Raw genomic sequence first — 19,761 nt, 5'->3', positions numbered from 1 at the left:
TCCACAGCACTTATCTACATCTAGTACTCTACATCTAGTACACAACCGGTTAATTTTTGTATTTTTAGTAGAGATGGGGTTTCACCATGTTGGCCAGGCTGGTCTCGAACTCTGGACCTCAGATGATCCGCCAGCCTCGGCCTCCCAAAGTGCCTGGATTACAGGCGTGAGCCACCGCGCCCAGCCTACACTGTACATTTTACTTATTTAGTTTGTTTAACTCCCCTCACCCTATCCCGACACATCTACACTAGAATTTAAGCTCCCGTGAGGGCAGAGATTTTTGTCTGTCTTGTTCACTGCTGTTTCCCTGGTGCCTAGGACAGTGCCTGGCACATAGGCGGTAAATATTTAAGGAATGAATAATAAAGCCTTTTGGCAAAACAATTTATAAAAATTCAGAAACCTTTAGGAAATTTATACCCTCTGCCTCAGTAATTACAGTTTGAGGAAGCTTGTAATTAAATCATTGGAAAGTGGGCAAGACGTCATACCTATAATTTATGAAAGCATTAAAAACTTTTTCTTTAAAAATGTGTTAAGGGCCAGGTGCAGTGGCTCATGCCTGTAATCCCAGCACTCTGGGAGGCCGTGGCAGGCAGGTCACTTGAGGTCAGGAGTTCAAGAACAGTCTGGCCAACATGGTGAAACCCTGTGTCTACTAAAAATACAAAAATTAGCCGGGCATGGTGGCAGGTGCCTGTAATCCCAGCTGCTCGGGAGGCTGAGGCAGGAGAATTACTTGAACTCAAGAACTGCACATGTGTGCACATAATTGTTTTCTAGACAATCCCTACTTCACTTCAGCCTGGGCGACAGCAAGACTCCATCTCAAAAACAAAATAATAGTAATAATAATAATAGATGGCACCACGAGGGAAATTTTGTATAATCTCAGAGTGGGAATATTTTATGAGCAAATCCAGTGGTGGTGTGTGCCTGTAATCCCAGCTACTCGGGAGGCTGAGGCAGGAGAATCGCTTCAACCCAGGAGGCAGAGGTTGCATTGAACCGAGATTGCACCAGTACACCTCAGCCTGGATGACAGAGTGAGATTCTGTCTCAAAAAAAAAAAAAAACAAAAAGAAAAAAAGTTTAGGCATCACAAAAACAGGAAAAATAATATATAGTAAATCACCATTGTAACATCTTCCAGATCCAACAGTTACCAATATTTTGCCACATTTTCTGGGTTTTTTTGTAGTTGCTAATGTTTTTTTAAAGCAAATCCCTTTCACATTCTTCAGTACACATCTCTAAAATACTTGGGTGGTTTCTTACATAAGCATAATGCCATTATTACTCCTGACAAAAATTAATGCTAATTTCTTGGTATCATCTTAATATCCAGTCCATTTTCAGATTTTCCTGATTGTCTTAAAATGGCTTTTTGTGATTAGTTCAAATCAGAATCCAAATGTTGTCAACTCATTATAATATTATATTTAATAGCAAAAAAGCCAAAATGTCTCATGAAAGGAAGCCTGATTAATTGTGAGTATCATATACAGTAGTTATCTCTGTAGGAAGATAGATGATATGTTTTTATTGCTTTATACTTTTCCATGTTTTCCAAATGTTCTGTACTGAGAATGAAGGGGTGAAACTATTTTTAAAGAAAATATTTTAATTGTCTCTCTGTGGATTTACCAAATTTGGATTCCATATCCCCCCTCAACTTCACCCTTTTTCTTAGTGATCCATCTTTGATGTCAGCGTCCCTTGCTTATCTTGCCTTTTCTAGGTTCGAGCTCATCAGCTGGTTCTTCCTCCCTGTGACGTGGTGATCAAGGCTGTTTCTGAGTATGTCAGTTCCATCAAAGATCCCTCAAACCTGGATGTAGTTGGGAAGGATGTTTTCAAACAGTCTCAGGTAAGTTAGCATTCCCCTTCCTAAGAGTCCTCAATTTTCTTACCTTCTTCAGCAACACCAACAGGTCCCTGATCTCTTCTGTGACACCTAAGTTTTCCTAGCTGCTTGTCTTCTCCATGCTTACAAACCAGAGCTCCAAAATTTCCTTTAAAAAACATTACACAGCCTGGATTGAAGTGTCCTTTACCTTTTTTTCTACTGATGATTAAAGTAATATAAGCCTATTCTAGTCCGGGCACAGTGGCTCACGCCTGTACTCCCAGCATTTTGGGAGGCCAAGGTGAGTGGATCACTTGAGGTCAGAAGTTCAAGACCAGCCTGGCCAACGTGGTGAAATCCCATATCTACTAGAAATACAAAAAATTAGCTGGATGTGGTGAGGCAGAAGAATTGATTGAACCCGGTAGGCGGAGGTTGCAGTGAGCCGAGATTGCGCTGCTGCACTCCAACCTGGGTGACAGAGTGAAACTTCATCTTAAAAAAAATAAATCAGTAAAGTAATACAAGCCCATTCTAGAAAATTTGGAAAATGAAAACAAATCACATAAAATCTCATTACCCATAAACAGCTTGCTATAGTTACCACTCTGACATATGTCCTTCTAGTCTTTTTTTTGTTTCAGTGTACACATGGTGGCTCACACCTGTAATACCAGCACTTTGGGAAGCCAAGGCAGGAAGATTACTTGAGCTTAGGAGTTTGAGACTAGCCTGAGCAACATAGCAAGACTTTGTCTTTCCCCCCAAAAAATTTGAAAGTAAATTTTTAAAAATGTACACGTCCCTCACTTAATGTTGGTTCAACTTAACATTTTTCTGCTTTCCAGTAGTGCAAAAGGAATATGCTTTCAGTAGAAACTGTACTTTGAGTACCCATATACCCATTCTGTTTTTCACTTTCAGTATAGTATTCAGTACATTACATGAGATATTCAATACTTTATTATAAAATAGCCTTTGTGTTAGATGATTTTGCCCAGCTGTATGCTAATGTAAGGTATTCTGAGCACATTTAAGGTGGGCTAGGCTAAGCTATGATGTTCAGTAGGCTAGGTGTATTAAATGGATTGTCGACCTATATTTTCAACTTGTGATGGGTTTATCGGGACATAACCCCATCATAAATCAAGGAGCATCTGTGTATCTTAACATAAAGGAGTTCTTGCTCAATGGAAGATAATGGGCAAAGAAAAAAGACTACTTAAAGTGAGTCTACATAAAACAAGAATGAAAATTTCATTGTTAATAGTGGAAAAAGAGCTCAACTGGGATTTTATTCTACAAAATGAAATTTAAAATTATGAAAATAAGTTAATTTTTAACAATTTGATTTATATTTTCAATTTGAATTTCTCATTTATTTTTAAAATTAACATACAGTCAAGCCGACTTGTGAATTTTAACACATGTATTGATTTATATGACCATCATCACAATAAGAATACAGAACAGTTGTACTACCCCAAAAAACATGCTATCCCTTTGTAATAACACCCAAACCTACCTTTAACCCCTGGCAACCACCAGTTCATCTTCTGTTACTATGGTTCCGTCTTCTAAAGAATATCACATGAATCATACAGTATGTGACTTTTTTTTTTTTTTTTTTTTTTTTTTTTTTTTTTTTTTTTTTTTTGACATGATGCCTCGCTCTTGTTGCCCAGGCTGGAATGCAATGGTGTGATCTCGGCTCACTGCAACCTCTGCCTCCCTGACTTAAGCGATTCTCCTGCCTCAGCCTCCAGAGTAGCTGGAATTGCAGGCGCCCACCACCACACCTGGATAATTTTTTATATTTTTAGTAGAGAGGGGTTTTCACCATATTGGCCAGACTGGTCTTGAACTCCTGACTTCAGGTGATCCACCTGTCTTGGCCTCCCAAAGTGCTGGGATTATAGGCGTGAGCTACCACGCCCAGCCCAGTACGTGATATTTTGAGAATGGCTTCTTTAATTCAACATAATACCTTTGAGATTCTTCTAAGTTGTTGCGTGTTACCTGTATCAATAATTCATTCCTTTTTATTGCTGAATAATAGCCATTGTATGGATATGCCAGTTTGTTTATTCACCCCTTAAAGAATATTTAGATTGATTTCACTTGATGGTGTTATGAATAGAGCTGCTATAAACATTTGTGTACAGGTTTTTGTATGAACATAAGTTTTTATTTCCCTGGTGTAAATACCTACAAGTGGAGTTTCATAAGTTTTTATTTCCCTGGTGTAAATACCTACAAGTGGAGTTTCAGGGTCATGTGGTAAGTGTATGTTTAAATTTATAAGACCTTGCCAAAGTAGCTGTTCCATTCCTTACCAGCATTTGGTATTGTCAGTTTTTTTTCCATTTATTTTTTTTTACTGACAAATGAAAATTATATATATTTATTGCATACAACATGTTTTGAAATATGTATACATCGTAGAATGGCTAAATCAAGTTAATTAACATATATATTACCTCAAATGCTTTTCATTTTGTTGTGGTGAAAACACTTAAAAATCTACTTTTTTAGTAATTTCCAAAAATATAATACCTTGTTATTAACTGTAGCCACTATGTTATACAACAGATTGTCAGTGTTTTTTATAACTGTTTTAATAGGTGTGTAGTGGTAGCTCGTCATAGTTTTAATTTATGTTTCCCAAGTGACTAATGATGAACATTTTTTTCTTTTTGAGACACAGTCTCACTTTATTGCCCAGGCTGGTGTGTAGTGGCATGATCTCGGCTCCCTGCAGCCTCCGCCTCGCGGGCTTGAGCAGTCTTCCCGCCTCAGCCTCCCAAGTAGCTGGGACTACAGGCGCACACCATCATGCCTGGCTAATTTTTGTACTTTTCGTAGAGACAGGGTTTCGCTGTGTTGCCTAGGCTGGTCTCAAACTCCTGAGCTCAAGCAAGCTGCCCACCTCAGCCTCCCAAAGTGCTGGGATTACAGGTGTGAGCCACCGCGCCTGGCCAACATTTTTGTCCGGAGCATACTTCATGCATATATCCTCTTTGGCAAATGGTTTGTTCATGAACAGTCTTTTGCCTGTTTTTTTAAATTGGTTTGTTCATTTACTTACTGTTGTGTTTTGAGAGTTCTTTATAATGCATATGAGTGCTTTGACAGATACCTGGTTTGCAAATATTTTCCCCCAGTCTGTAGTTGTCTTTTCTTTTAACAGCATCTTTTGCAGAGCAAAGTTTTACAATTTTCATTAGCGTTTATCTTTTATGGGCCATGCTTTTGGTGTGATGTCTAAGAACTCTTTGCCCAACTGCAGGCATGACTATTTTCTTCTGTTTTCTTTTTTTAAAATATTTTTGAAAAAGAAGAACATTGGCCAGGTGCAGTGGCTCACACCTGTAATCCCAGCACTTTGGGAGGCTGAGGTAGGTGGATCACCTTAAGGTCAGGAGTTCGAGACCAGCCTGGCCAACATGGTGAAACCCCAGCTCTACTAAAAATACAAAAAATTAGCTGGGCATGGTGGCGCATGCCTGTAATCCCAGCTATTCGGGAGGCTGAGGCAGGAGAATCGCTTGAACCCAGGAGGTGGAGGTTACAGTGAGCCGAGATTGCACCATTGTACTCCAGCCTGGGCAACAAGAGTGAAACTTCATCTCAAAAAGAGAAAAAGCAAAACATTTATTGCGTGACCAGTCATTGAAATTCTTAAAATGAACTGGATGCTGCTACAGCTGCCCCTTTGGGTATAGGTGTTATTCCTTCACAGAGTACGTGCCTGAATTCATGGTATGCAATTTTTAGCTACCTAATTATACCACTCCTGGTGGTATTTTGTCTTTTAGCCTTGGCACTCTAGTTATACTTTATTTTATGCTTGGGAGGGTAGCGGCATTTGCCACACATTGACTTCTGAAAGTGGCAGGTATTAGAGCTGTAGCAGCAGCACAATGTGTGCGTCTTAATGTGAGGCTTTCCAAATAATGATGTTCCCTTCGTCACCTCACTTCTACTTTCTGTTTTTCTTCCTTATTTATTTATTTATTTATTTATTTGAGATGGAGTCTCACTCTGTCACCCAAGCTGGAGTGCAGTGACACTATCTTGGCTCACTGCAACCTCCACCTCCTGGGTTCAAGCAATTATCATGCCTCAGCCTCCGGAGCAGCTGGGATTACAAGCACGCGCCCCCACACCTGGCTGATCTTTTGTATTTTTAGTAGAGGTGGGGTTTCACCTTGTTGGCCAGGCTGGTCTTGAACTCCTGACCTCAGGTGATCCATCTGCCTAGGTCTCCCAAATTGCTGGGAGTACAGGAATGAGCCACCACGCCCGGCATGCTTTTCTTTGTTAATTACATAGTTCTATACTTCACATTTTAGAACAAATCATCCATATTTAGTTCATTTCTGTATAAAATATGAGAGGTTGTGTTTTTCATGTGGATGTCAAATTGTTTCAGCACAGTTTGTTGAAAAGACTGTCTTTTCCCCATGGAATTGCCTTTGCACTTTTGTTAAAAATCAGTTGACCATGTTTGTGTTGGTCTATTTCTGGACTCTGTTCTGTTCAGTTGATCTATGTGTCTGTCCTTTTACCAGTAATACACTATCTTGATTACTATAACTTTATAATAAGTCTTAAAATTGGTTAGTGATTCCACCATATTCATTCATTCATTCATTCATTTGGAGACAGAGTTTCATTCTGTTGCCCAGGCTGGAGTGCAGTGGCACAAACATGGCTCACTGTAGCCTAAACCTCCTGGACTCAAGTGATCCTGCTGCTTCAGCCTCCCAAGTAGCTGGAACCACAGGTGTGTGCCACCATGCCTGGCTAATTTTTAAATTTTTTGTAGAGATAAGGTCCCACTATGTTACCCAAACTGGTCTCAAACTCCTGGGCTCAAGCAATCCTCCTGCTTTGGCCTCCCAAAATAATGGGATTACAGGCATAAGCCACTTCCCCCAGCCAACTTTTATTATTTTTCAGTGTTATCTATACTTGTTCCTTTGTCTTTCCATATAAATTTTATTTTTTTAATTACTTTTTTTTATTATAATTTAAGTTCTAGGGTACATGTGCACAACGTGCAGGTTTGTTGCATATGTATGCATGTGCCAGGTTCGTGTGCTGCACCTGTTAACTCATCATTTACATTAGGTATTTCTCCTAATGCTATCCCTCCCCTGTCCCCCCACCCCACGACAGGCCCCAGTGTGTGATGTTCCCCACCCTGTGTCCAAGTGTTCTCATTGTTCAATTCCCACCTACGAGTGAGAACATGTGGTGTTTGGTTTTCTGTCCTTGCAGTAGTTTACTCAGAACGATGGTTTCCAGCTTCATTCATGTCCCTACAAAGGACACGAACTCATCCTTTTTTATGGCTGCATAGTATTTCCATGGTGTATGTGTGCCACATTTTTTTAATCCAGTCTGTCATTGATGGACATTTGGGTTGGTTCCAAGTCTTTGCTATTGTGAATAGTGCTGCAGTAAACATACGTGTGCATGTGTCTTTATAGCAGCATGACTTATAATCCTTTGGGTATATATCCAGTAATGGGATGGCTGGGTCAAATGGTATTTCTAGTTCTAGATCCTTGAGGAGTTGTCACACTGTCTTCCACAATGGTTGAACTAGTTTCCAGTCCCACCAACAGTGTAAAAGTGTTCCTCTTTCTCCACATCCTCTCCAGCACCTATTGTTTCCTGACTTTTTAATGATTGCCATTCTAACTGGTGTGAGATGGTATCTCATTGTAGTTTTGTTTTGCATTTCTCTGATGGCCAGTGATGATGAGCATTTTTTCATGTGTCTGTTGGCTGCATAAATGTCTTCTTTTGAGAAGTGTTTGTTCATATCCTTTGCCCACTTTTTGATGGGGTTGATTTTTTTCTTGTAAATTTGTTTAAGTGCTTTGTAGATTCTGGATATTAGCCCTTTGTCAGATGGGTAGATTGTAAAACTTTTCTCCCATTCTGTAGGTTGCCTGTTCACTCTGATGGTAGTTTCTTTTGCTGTGCAGAAGCTCTTTAGTTTAATTAGATCCCATTTATCAATTTTGGCTTTTGTTGCCATTGCTTTTGGTGTTTTAGTCTTGAAGACCTTGTCTATGCCTATGTCCTGAATGGTATTGCCTAGGTTTTCGTCTAGGCTTTTATGGTTTTAGGTCTAACATTTAAATATTTAGTCCATCTTGAATTAATTTTTGTATAAAGTGTAAGGAATAGATCCAGTTTCAGCTTTCTATTTATGGCTAGCCAGTTTTCCCAGCACCATTTATTAAATAGGGAATCCTTTCCCCATTTCTTGTTTTTGTCAGATTTGTCAAAGATCAGATAGTTGTAGATGTGTTCTATTAATTCTGAGGGCTCTGTTCTGTTCCATTGGTCTATATCTTCGTTTTGGTACCAGTACCATGCTCTTTTGGTTACTGTAGCCTTGTAGTATAGTTTGAAGCCAGGTAGCATGATGCCTCCAGCTTTGATCTTTTGGCTTAGGATTGTCTTGGCAATGCGGGTTCTTTTTTGATTACTTATGAACTTTAAAGTAGTTTTTTCCAATTCTGTGAAGAAAGTCATTGGTAGTTTGATGGGGATGACACTGACTCTATAAATTACCTTGGGCAATATGGCCATTTTCACAATATTGAGTCTTCCTATCCATGAGCATGGTATGTTCTTCCATTTGTTTGTGTCCTCTTTTATTTCATTGAGCAGTGGTTTGTAGTTCTCCTTGAAGAGGTCCTTCACATCCGTTGTAAATTGGATTCCTAGGTATTTTATTCTCTTTGAAGCAATTGTGAATGGGAGTTCACTCATGATTTGGCTCTCTGTTTGTCTGTTATTGGTGTATAGGAATGCTTGTGATTTTTGCACATTGATTTTGTATCCTGAGACTTTGCTGAAGTTGCTTATCAGCTTAAGGAGATTTTGGTCTGAGACGATGGGGTTTTCTAAATGTACAATCATGTCATCTGCAAACAGGGACAATTTGACTTCCTCTTTTCCTAATTGAATACCCATTATTTCTTTTTCCTGCCTGATTGCACTGGCCAGAACTTCCAACACTATGTTGAGTAGGAGTGGTGAGAGAGGGCATCCCTATCTTGTGCCAGTTTTCAAAGGGAATGCTTCCAGTTTTTGCCCATTCAGGATGATATTGGCTGTGGGTTTGTCATAAATAGCTCTTATTATTTTGAGATACATCCCATCATTACCTAGTTTATTGAGAGTTTTTAGCATGAAGGGCTGTTGAATTTTGTTGAAGGCCTTTTCTGCATCTGTTGAGATAATCATGTGGTTTTCGTCTTTGGTTCTGTTTGTATGCTGGATTACGTTTATTGATTTGTGTATGTTGAACCAGCCTTGCATCCCAGGGATGAAGCCAACTTGATCGTGGTGGATAAGCTTTTTGATGTGCTGCTAGATTCGGTTTGCTAGTATTTTATTTAGGATTTTTTGCATCAATGTTCATCAGGGATATTGTTCTAAAATTCTCTTTTTTTGTTGTGTCTCTGCCAGGCTTTGGTATCAGGATGATACTGGCCTCATAAAATGAGTTAGGAAGGATTCTCTCTTTTTCTATTGATTGGAATAGTTTCAGAAGGAATGGTACCAGCTCCTCTTTTTACCTCTGGTAGAATTCGGCTGTGAATCCATCTGGTCCTGGACTTTTTTTGGTTGGTAGGGTATTAATTATTGCCTCAATTTCAGAGCCTGTTATTGGTCTATTCAGGGATTCAACTTCTTCCTGGCTTAGTCTTGGGAGGGTGTAAGTGTCCAGGAATTTATCCATTTCTTCTAGATTTTCTAGTTTATTTGCATAGAGGTGTTTATAGTATTCTCTGATGGTAGTTTGCATTTCTGTGGGATCAATGATAATATTCCCTTTATCATTTTTTATTGTGTCTATTTGATTCTTCTCTCTTTTCTTCTTTATTAGTCTTGCTAGCGGTCTACTAATTTTGTTGATCTTTTCAAAAAACCAACTCCTGGATTCATTGATTTTTTGAAAGGTTTTTTTTGTGTCTTTATCTCCTTCAGTTCTGCTCTCATCTTAGTTATTTCTTGCCTTCTGCTAGCTTTTGAATTTGTTTGCTCTTGCTTCTCTAGCTTTTTAAAGTGTGATGTTAGGGTGTCAGTTTTAGATCTTTCCAGCTTTCTCTTGTGGGCATTTAGTGCTATAAATTTCCCTCTACACACTGCTCTAAGTGTGTCTCAGCGATTCTGGTGTGTTGTGTCTTTGTTCTCATTGGTTTCAAAGAACATCTTTAGTTCTGCCTTCATTTCATTATGTACCCAGTAGTCATTCAGGAGCAGGTTGTTCAGTTTCCATGTAGTTGAGCGGTTTTGAGTGACCTTCTTTATCCTGAGTTCTAGTTTGATTGCACTGTGGTCTGAGAGACAGTTTGTTATAATTTCTGTTCTTGTACATTTGCTGAGGAGTGCTTTACTTCCAACTATGTGGTCAGTTTTAGAATAAGTGTGATGTGGTGCTGAGAAGAATGTATATTCTGTTGTTTTGGGGTGGAGAGCTCTGTAGATGTCTGTTAGGTCCGCTTAGTGCAGAGCTGAGTTCAATTCCTGGATGTCCTTGTTAACTTTCTGTCTCGTTGATCTGTCTAATGTTGACAGTGGGGTATTAAAATCTCCCATTATTATTGTGTGGGAATCTAAGTCTCTTTGTAGGTCTCTAAGTACTTGCTTTATGAATCTGGGTGCTCCTGTATTGGGTGCATATATATTTAGGATAGTTAGCTCTTCTTGTTGATTTGATCCCTTTACCATTATGTAATGGTCTTCTTTGTCTCTTTTGATCTTTGATGGTTTAAAGTCTGTTTTATCAGAGACTAGGATTGTAACTCCTGCTTTTTTTGTTTTCCATTTTCTTGGTAGATCTTCCTCCATCCCTTTTTTTTTTAAGCCTATGTGTGTCTCTGCACGTGAGATGGGTCTCCTGAGTACAGCACACTGATGAGTCTTAACTCTTTATCCAGTTTGCCAGTCTGTGTCTTTCAACTGGAGCATTTAGCCCATTTACATTTAAGGTTAATGTTGTTATGTGTGAATTCGATCCTGTCATTATGATGTTAGCTGGTTATTTTGCTCATCAGTTGATGCAGTTTCTTCCTAGCATCGATAGTCTCTACAAGTTGGCATGCATGTTTTTGCAGTGGCTGGTACCGGTTATTCCTTTCCATGTTTAGTGCTTCCTTCATGAGCTCTTGTAAGGCAGGCCTGGTGGTGACAAAATCTCTCAGCATTTGCTTGTCTGTGAAGGATCTTGTTTCTCCTTCGCTTGTGAAGCTTAGTTTGGCTGGATATGAAATTCCAGGTTGAAAATTCTTTTCTTTAAGAATGTTGAATATTGGCCCCCACTCTCTTCTGGCTTGTAGAGTTTCTGCTGAGAGATCTGCTGTTAGTCTGATGGGCTTCCCTTTGTGGGTAACCTGACCTTTCTCTCTGGCTGCCCTTAATATTTTTTCCTTCATTTCAACTTTGGTGTATCTGACAATTATGTGTCTTGGAGTTGCTCTTCTTGAGGAGTATCTTTGTGGTGTTCTCTGTATTTCCTGAATTTGAATGTTGGCCTACCTTGCTAGGTTGGGGAAGTTCTCCTGGGTAATATCCTGAAGAGTGTTTTCCAACTTGGTTCTATTCTCCCCGTCACTTTCAGGTACACCAATCAGACGTAGATTTGGTCTTTTCACATAGTCCCATATTTCTTGGAGGCTTTGTTCATTTATTTTCACTCTTTTTCTCGAAACTTGTCTTCTCGCTTCATTTCATTCATTTGATCTTCAATCACTGATACCCTTTCTTCCACTCGATCGAATCGGCTGCTGAAGCTTGTGCATGTGTCACGTAGTTCTTGTGCCATGGTTTTCAGCTCCATCAGGTCATTTAAGGTCTTCTCTATGCTGCTTATTCTAATTAGCTGTTCGTCTAATCTTTTTTCAAGGTTTTTAGCTTCTTTGCAATGGGTTCGAACATCCTCCTTTAGCTTGGAGAAGTTTGTTATTACCGATCGTCTGAAGCCTTCTACTCTCAACTCGTCAAAGTCATTCTCTGTCCAGCTTCGTTCCGTTGCTGGCGAGGAGCTGCGTTCCTTTGGAGGAGTAGGGGCACTCTGAGTTTTAGAATTTTCAGCTTTTCTGCTCTGGTTTCTCCATCTTTGTGGTTTTATCTACCTTTGATCTTTGATGATGGTGATGTACAGATGGGGTGTTGGTGTGGATGTCCTTTCTGTTTGTTAGTTTTCCTTCTAACAGTCAGGACCCTCAGCTGCAGATCTGTTGGAGTTTGCTGGAGGTCCACTCCAGACCCTGTTTGCCTGGATATCACCAGCGGAGGCTGCAGAACAGCAAATATTGCAGAACGGCAAATGTTGCTGCCTGATCCTTCCTTTGGAAGGTTTGTCTCAGAGGGGCACCCGGCTGTATGAGGTGTCGGTTGGCCCCTGCTAGGAGGTGTCTCCCTCCCAGTTCGGCTACTTGGGGGTCAGGGACCCACTTGAGGAGGCAGTCTGCCCGTTCTCAGATCTCAAACTCCGTACTGGGAGAACCACTACTCTCTTCAAAGCTGTCAGACAGGGACATATAAGTCTTCAGAAGTGTCTGCTGCCTTTTGTTCAGCTATGCCCTGCCCCCAGAGTTGGAGTCTACAGAGGCAGGCAGGCCTCCTTGAGCTGCGGTGGGCTCCACCCAGTTCGAGCTTCCAGGCGACTTTGTTTACCTAATCAAGCCTCAGCAATGGCGGACACCCCTCCCCCAGCCTCGCTGCTGCCTTGCAGTTCAATCTCAGACTGCTGTGCTAGCAGTGAGCAAGGCTCCATGGGTGTAGGACCCTCTGAGCCAGGTATGGGATATAATCTCCTGGTGTGCCGTTTGCTAAGACCATAGGAAAAGCACAGTATTAGGGTGGGAATGTCCCGATTTTCCAGGTACCGTCTGTCATGGCTTCCCTTGGCTTGGAAAGGGAATCCCCCGACCCCTTGCACTTCCCAGGTGAGGTGATGCCCAACCCTGCTCCGTGGGCTGCACCCACTGTCTGACAAACCCCAGTGAGATGAACCCAGTACCTCAGTTGGAAATGCAGAAATCACCCATCTTCTGTGTCGCTGATGCTGGCAGCTGTAGACTGGAGCTGTTCCTATTTGGCCATCTTGGAACCTCCTCCCTTTCCATGTACATTTTAGAATAATCTTGTCTATATAGCTACAAAAAAGAAATCCTGCTGTGATTTTTATTGGAACTGCATTAAATATATAGATGAATTTGGTGAGCCTTTGAATCCATGAATATTATTTGCCTATTTATTTAGGTCTTCTTTGATTTTTTTCATCAACTGAAAGTTTTATAGTTTTTAGCATACAACTTCTGTACATATAAAAAGTGTTTATACTTATTTCATATTTGTGACACCTATTATAAAGGATATTTTGTTTTTTTAATTTCTAATTGTTCATTGCTAATATATAGAAGTGCAATTGATTTTTGAATGTTGCCCTTGTATTCTATGACTCTTCTAAACTCACTTATTACTTCTAGGAGTTTTTTGGTAGATTTCTTGGGATTTTCTGTGTAGGTGATCATATTGTCTGTGGATAATGACCGTTTTATTTTATTTTCCCATCTGCATGCCTTTTTCTTCTTGACTTACTGCACTGTCTAGGATTTCCAAATGATATTAATACAAATGCTAAGAATATATATTCTTATCTTGTTCCTGATCTTTAGAGAAAGCATTCAGTCTTCATTAAATAGGATATTAGCTGTAGTTTTTGTGCATGTTATTAGGTTGAGAAAGTTATCTTCTGTTCCTAGTTTCCTGACTGTTTTTATAATGAATGGATGGTGTATTTTGCCAATTGTATTTTTCCACATATATTGATAGGATCATGTTGTATTTCTTCTTTAGTCCATTAATATTTTAGATTGATTTTTGAATATTCAACCATCCTTATATTCCCAGGATGTGATTGTAGTATATTAGTCCGTTTATGTCTTGCTGGATTTGAATTGCTGGTATTTTGTTGAGTATTTTTGCATTTATTTTCATGAGGGATATTTATTTATAATTTTTTTGTGCTGTTCTTAGTCTGGTTTTATTATCAAGGTAATGCCAGAGTTAATGAAATGAGTTGGCAAGAATTCTTTCCTCTTCTATTATTGGGAGAGATTTTGTAGAATTGGTGTTATTTCTTCTTTAATTGTTTGGTAGAATTTGCCACTGATGTGTTTGGCATGGATTTCTTTGAATTTATCCTGTTTAGAGCTTCTTGCATTTCTGTTTGTCATTCACTAAATTTGGGGAGTTTTTAGCTACTGTTTCTTTTTTTTTTTTTTTTGATACAGAGTCTCACTGTGTCACCCAAGCTGGAGTGCCGTGACACAATCTCAGCTCACTGCAACCCCTGCCTCTCGGGTTCAAGGGATTCTCCTGCCTCAGCCTCCCAAGTAGCTGGGACTACAGGCACCTGCCACCACGCCTGGCTAATTTTTGTATTTTTGGTGGAGACAGGGTTTCACCTTGTTGGCCATGCTGGTCTTAAGTGATCCACCTGCCTCGGCCTCCCAAAGTGCTGGGATTACAGGAGTGAGGCACTGCGCCTGGCCGGCTATTCTTTCTTTCTTTTTTTCTTTTTTTTTTTTTTTTTTTTTTTTTTGAGACGGAGTTTTACTCTTGTTGCCCAGGCTGGAGTGCAGTGGTGTGGTTTCGGCTCACTGCAACCTCTGCCTCCCGGGTTCAAGTGATTCTTCTGCCTCAGCCTCCTGAGTAGCTGGGATTATAGGTGTCCGCCACCACGCCTGGCTACTTTTTTGTATTTTTAGTAGAGATGGGGTATCACTACATTTGCCAGGCTGGTCTCAAACTCCTGACCTCAGGTGATCCACCCGCCTCAGCTTCCCAAAGTGCTGGGATTACAGGCATGAGCCACCGTGCCCAGCCGCTATTATTTCTTTTCTTTCTTTCTTTCTTTCCTTTTTTTTTTTTTTTTTTTGAGACAGTCTCTCTCTGTCAGCCAGGCTGGAGTGCAATGGTGCAATCTCAGTTCACTGCAACCTCTGCCTCCTGGATTCATGCAATTCTCCTGCCTCAGCTTCCTGAATAGCTGAGACTATAGGTGCGCACCACCACGCCCAGCTAATTTTTGTATTTTTAGTAGAGATAGAGTTTCACCATGTTGGTCAGGCTGGTCTCGAACTCCTGACCTCGTGATCTGCCCGCCTTGGCCTCCCAAAGTCCTGAGATTGCTGGCGTGAGCCACCACGCCCAGCCCTATTATTTCTTAAAATTGATTTTCTGCTCTACATATTTCTCCTTTCCTTATATGACTTCAATGACACCATTGTTAGGCCTTTTGGTATTATCCCATGTATCCCTGAGACTGTTCTTTTTTTGTTAATTCTCTTTCTCCCTGGATAATTTCTATTAATCAGTCGTCAGCTTTGCTGTGTTATTCCTCTGTCATCTCCATTCGCCAAAGAGTTGATCCACAGATTTTTTTTTCAGTTTGGTTATTTTTATTTATTTATTTTTTTTGAGACCGAGTTTCTCTCTTGTTGCCCAGGCTGGAGTGCAGTGGTGCAATCTCGACTGACCACAACCCCGGCCTTTCAGGTTCAAGCAGTTCTCATGCTTCAGCCTTCCTGAGTAGCTGGGATTACAGGCATGCGCCACCGCACCCAGCTAACTTTGTATTTTTAGTAGAGACAGGGCTCCATGTTGGTCAGGCTGGTTTCAAACTCAGCCTCAGATGATCTGCCCGCCTTGGCCTCCCAAAGTGCTGGGATTACAGGCGTGAGCCACCGCGCCCTGCTGGTTATTGTATTTTTAAGCTCTATTAAAAAAAAAATTTTTTGTAGTTACTGAGTCTCACTATGTTGCCCAGGCTGGTCTCAAACTCCTGGCCTCAAGCACTCCTCCTGCCATGGCCTCCCAAACTGCTGAGATTATAGGTGTGAGCCATTTGCAATGGAAATTCTAAAATTTCCATTTCCTGTCTCACCATGTTGCCCAGGCTGGAGTGCAGTGGCGTGATCTGGAGTCACTTCAACCTCTGCCTCCTGGGTTCAAGCGATTCTTATGCCTCAGCGTGCCAAGTAGCTGGGACTACACGTTTGTGCCATCATGCCCGACTTATTTATTTATTTATTTTGTGTTTTTAGTAGAGACGGGGTTGTGTTATGTTGACCAAGCTGGTCTCAAACTCCTGACCTCAAGTGATCACCTGCCTCAGCCTCCCAAAGGCATGAGCCACCGGTGGCCTGCTAAGACTTTGTACCTCATTGTTTCAAAAGTATTATGATTACGTTCAATCTTTTTTTTTTTTTTTTTTTTTTTGAGACAGTCTCGCTCTGTCACCCAGGATGGAGTGCAGTGGTGTGATCTCGGCTCACTGTAACCTCTGCCTCCTGGGTTCACGCCATTCTCCTGCCTCAGCCTCCTGAGTAACTGGAACTACAGGCGCCCGCCACCATGCCTGGCTAATTTTTTGTGTTTTTAGTAGAGACGGGGTTTCACCATGTTAGCCAGGATGGTCTTGATCTCCTGACCTCATGATCCGCCTGCCTTGGCCTCCCAAGGTGCTGAGATTACAGGCGTGGGCCACCGCGCCCGGCCACTTTCAACCATTTTTATAATAGCTTCTTTAAAGTCTTCGTCAGATAATTTCAACATAAATGTCATCTAGGCACTGGCATCTGTTGATTTTTTTTTTTGCATAAAACAGTAAATTTTTGCTGGTTCTGCCCATATCAAGTATTTTTGGATCATATCTTGGACATTTTGATTATTATTTTCTGAGGCTCTTGCTCTTGTTTCAATATTATGGGGAGTATTGATACACGTTCAGTATCCCTTATCCAAAATGCTTAGGGCCAAAGGTGTTTTGGATTTTGGATTTTTGAAATTTTGGAATATTTGCCTTGTCCTTACTGGTTGAGCATTCCTAATCCCCAAATCTGAAGTCCAAAATACTCCATTGGGCATTTCTTTTGAGCATCATGTTGGTGTTTGGAAAGTTTTGGATTTTGGAGCACTTCTGATTTCAGGTTTTCAGATCAGGAATATTCAACCTGTAGTTTAGTTTTTAGGAGACATTTAGGTTTAGGCCACCAGTTTTCACCGTTTTTCTGTGACCTGTAGTTTCAATGTCGGGACTTATTTGGATCCATCCTGTGTGTATACCACCTAGTGGCCAGTCTGAGACTTGGGCCATGGTCTATCTCTTAATTCAGATCTCAGAGTCTGTGGGCTGCTGTTTAGTATCATCAGATCTATGTATGTGCAGCTCATGAGTGAGCACAAGTGTTCATAAACACCTTTCTTTAGGGTTACTTCTTGAGCTGCTCCCTCTCTGTGATCTCTTCAGTACTTCTGGTTTATTGGACCACCCCCTTTTCAGTTCTTCTGCCCTAAAGTCAGGGTTTTCTTTGTTTCTTTTTATTTTTAAGAGATGGGGTCTCGCTGTGTTGCTCAGGCGGAATGCAGTGTCTTTTCACAGACGCAATCCCACTACTGATCAGCACGGGAGTTTTGACCTGCTCTGTTTCCGACCCGGTCTGGTTTATCCCTCCTTAGGCAACCTGGTGGTCCCTCGCTTCCAGGAGGTCACCATATTGATGCCAAGCTTAGTGTGGACATCCTATAGTCATAGCACACTACAGGCCAAAACTCCTGGTGGCAGGCAGTTCTCCCGCCTCAGCCTCCAGAGTCGTTGGGACTACAGGCACACACCACCAAGACTAGCTAATTTTTGTATTTTTAGTAGAGATGGAGTTGCCATGTTGACCAAGCTGGTCTCGAAGTCCTGGGCCAAGCGATCTGCCGGCCTTGGCCTCCCAAAGTGCTGGGATTACAGTCATGAGCTAGAGCCAGGGCTTTAATTGCCCAACTCCGCTATGCACTTTTTGTGACTGTGCCCAAGGCTAGGGCCAAGCAGTAGGAGGACACAGAGAGAAAAAAAGCATTGGGGACTCACCCTACCCTCCTGAGACCACTGCTCCTCTGATTGGAGAGGAAGGTTCCCATCATTCACAGTTTCAGTTTCCTGCTATTTTCCTATTGCCACTGCTGCCACTAAAAGTTTGCTTTTGGCTGGCATATAAGAGAACAGAAAAAAGGAAAAGGAAGAAAAGTGGGGGATTTCTATACACTCTCTGAGTTTTTGGAGACACCTCTCTTACTCCTCAGGCCAGAACAAAACTGGTTTCTCGTGGAGCTCTCCCTGTCCACATCTATGGACACTTGTGGATTTTAAGCTACATTGTGACCACTCTAGGGAATACTAGAAGAAAAATAAATGCTAAACTCATTATTAGTTCAGTGGTACTTTGAATCCTGGTTTTCTTCCCTAATCTGCCTAGTACTAGTTATTTTTTAGAGTCCTCAAATAGCTATCCCTGGGTTTTAGAATTACTTTTAGTGGTAACAGGTGAAGTGTGCTTATTTCATTTTATCCAGCACTGAAACCTCTGTGAATTTTTTTTAAATGAATAAAGAGTAAAATCAAGTATTTGATTTGGGGGCATAATTTTTCCAACAAAATTTTGTGATAGGGCAGGGTGTGGTGGTTCATGCCTGTAATCCCAGCACTTTGGGAGGCTAAGGTGGGCGGATCACTTGAGGTCAGGAGTTCGACACTAGCCTGGCCAACATAGTGAAACCCCATCTCTACCAAAAATACAAAAATTAGCCAGGTGCCTTTAGTCCCAGCTACTCAGGAGGCTGAGTCAGGAGAATCCCTTGAACCCGAGAGGCAGATGTTGCAGCGAGCTAAGGTCGCACCATTGCACTCCAGCCTGGGTGACAGAGTGAGATTCCATCTCAAAAAAAAGAAAAATTGTGATAGTACAATCTAACATCTGTTACTTCACATATAACTTGCTAGCACAATCATAAAGAGGGCTTTTTTTTTTTTAAGTATACTCAGGCTTTATTTTTCCCAAGGGATTACATTCTTTTGATATTCAAATCATTCTCTTTTCAAATGCCTTTCTTGCCATTATCTTTTGTAATTCTCTCTTGCGCTGTTGTAACTGTACCAGATCCTCATTTGCCTGTGGCTTCTAGCATGAGGTAAGCAGTCCTCCATCATTTTCTTTGATGTTAGAGAATCCTGACCCTTATGACAGATTTCCTCATTTACTTTGATTTGCATTATCCTTTCAACTGTTTGCATCAGACGGTTAGGAGGGGACTGACCCACAAAGAACTTGATCGATTTGGTAGGGAGAGATGTTAGTAGGGATGCTGTGTAAGTGGTGAATATTTTTAGCTTACAGCCTCATAAATTTTAGAATTTGGATAATGATTATTCTTAATTATAAGGATCCCCCTTTTAACTAAAAAGACCCCAAAAATTGGAAAATAGAGATGTCAGTCCTAATTCCACTCTAGTCTTCTTTATATGTATGTTTTGATAAGGTAGCTATCTCTGTGTAAAAGAAATTTAACTTTTATTCACTTAATAATGTATCTTAAACCATTTGTCATTGTTGCTGTATAATCTTCACCAAATCATTTTTGATAGCCACAGAATTATGAGGAGAGCTCTCCTAAACAAACGTATAAGAACTGTTAGGTAATAATGTCAAGGTGAGGGGTTCTGCGTTGCCACTTGTGCCTCTATGGATCTCTAAAAGAAAGTGTAGGACTTGCCGGATGTAGTGGCTCGCGCCTGTAATCCCAGCACTTTGGGAGGCCAATGCAGGAGGATCACCTGAGGTCAGGAGTTTGAGACCAGCCTGGCCAACATGGTGAAACCCCATCTCTACTAAAAAACACAAAAATTAGCCAGGCGTGGTGGCGTGTGCCTGTAATCCCAGCTACTTGGGAGGCTGAGGCAGAAGAATTGCGTGAACTCAGGAGGCAAAGGTTGCAGTGAGCCGAGATCATGCCATTGCACTCCAACCTGGGTGATAAGA

The 19,761-nt window shown here is 41.0% G+C and overlaps 1 protein-coding gene across 3 annotated transcripts in view; it reads left to right on the top strand.

Annotated features, from left to right (window-relative positions):
• The window catches only part of FAM120C (family with sequence similarity 120C), a 118,138-nt gene that overhangs the window by 30,182 nt on the left and 68,195 nt on the right, over positions 1–19,761 (top strand). For all 3 annotated transcript variants that reach the window (XM_009197678.4, XM_009197677.4, XM_003917761.5), the window contains exon 4: positions 1,745–1,873. In XM_009197678.4, the coding sequence (XP_009195942.2) occupies positions 1,745–1,873 (129 nt within the window). The remainder of the gene's footprint in view (positions 1–1,744; positions 1,874–19,761) is intronic.

This window comes from Papio anubis, chromosome X (assembly GCF_008728515.1).
Source record: "Papio anubis isolate 15944 chromosome X, Panubis1.0, whole genome shotgun sequence".
Taxonomy (NCBI): Eukaryota; Metazoa; Chordata; class Mammalia; order Primates; family Cercopithecidae; genus Papio; species Papio anubis.
Note: the sequence above shows the minus strand (reverse complement) of the source record. Positions and strands in the feature narration are given on the sequence as shown.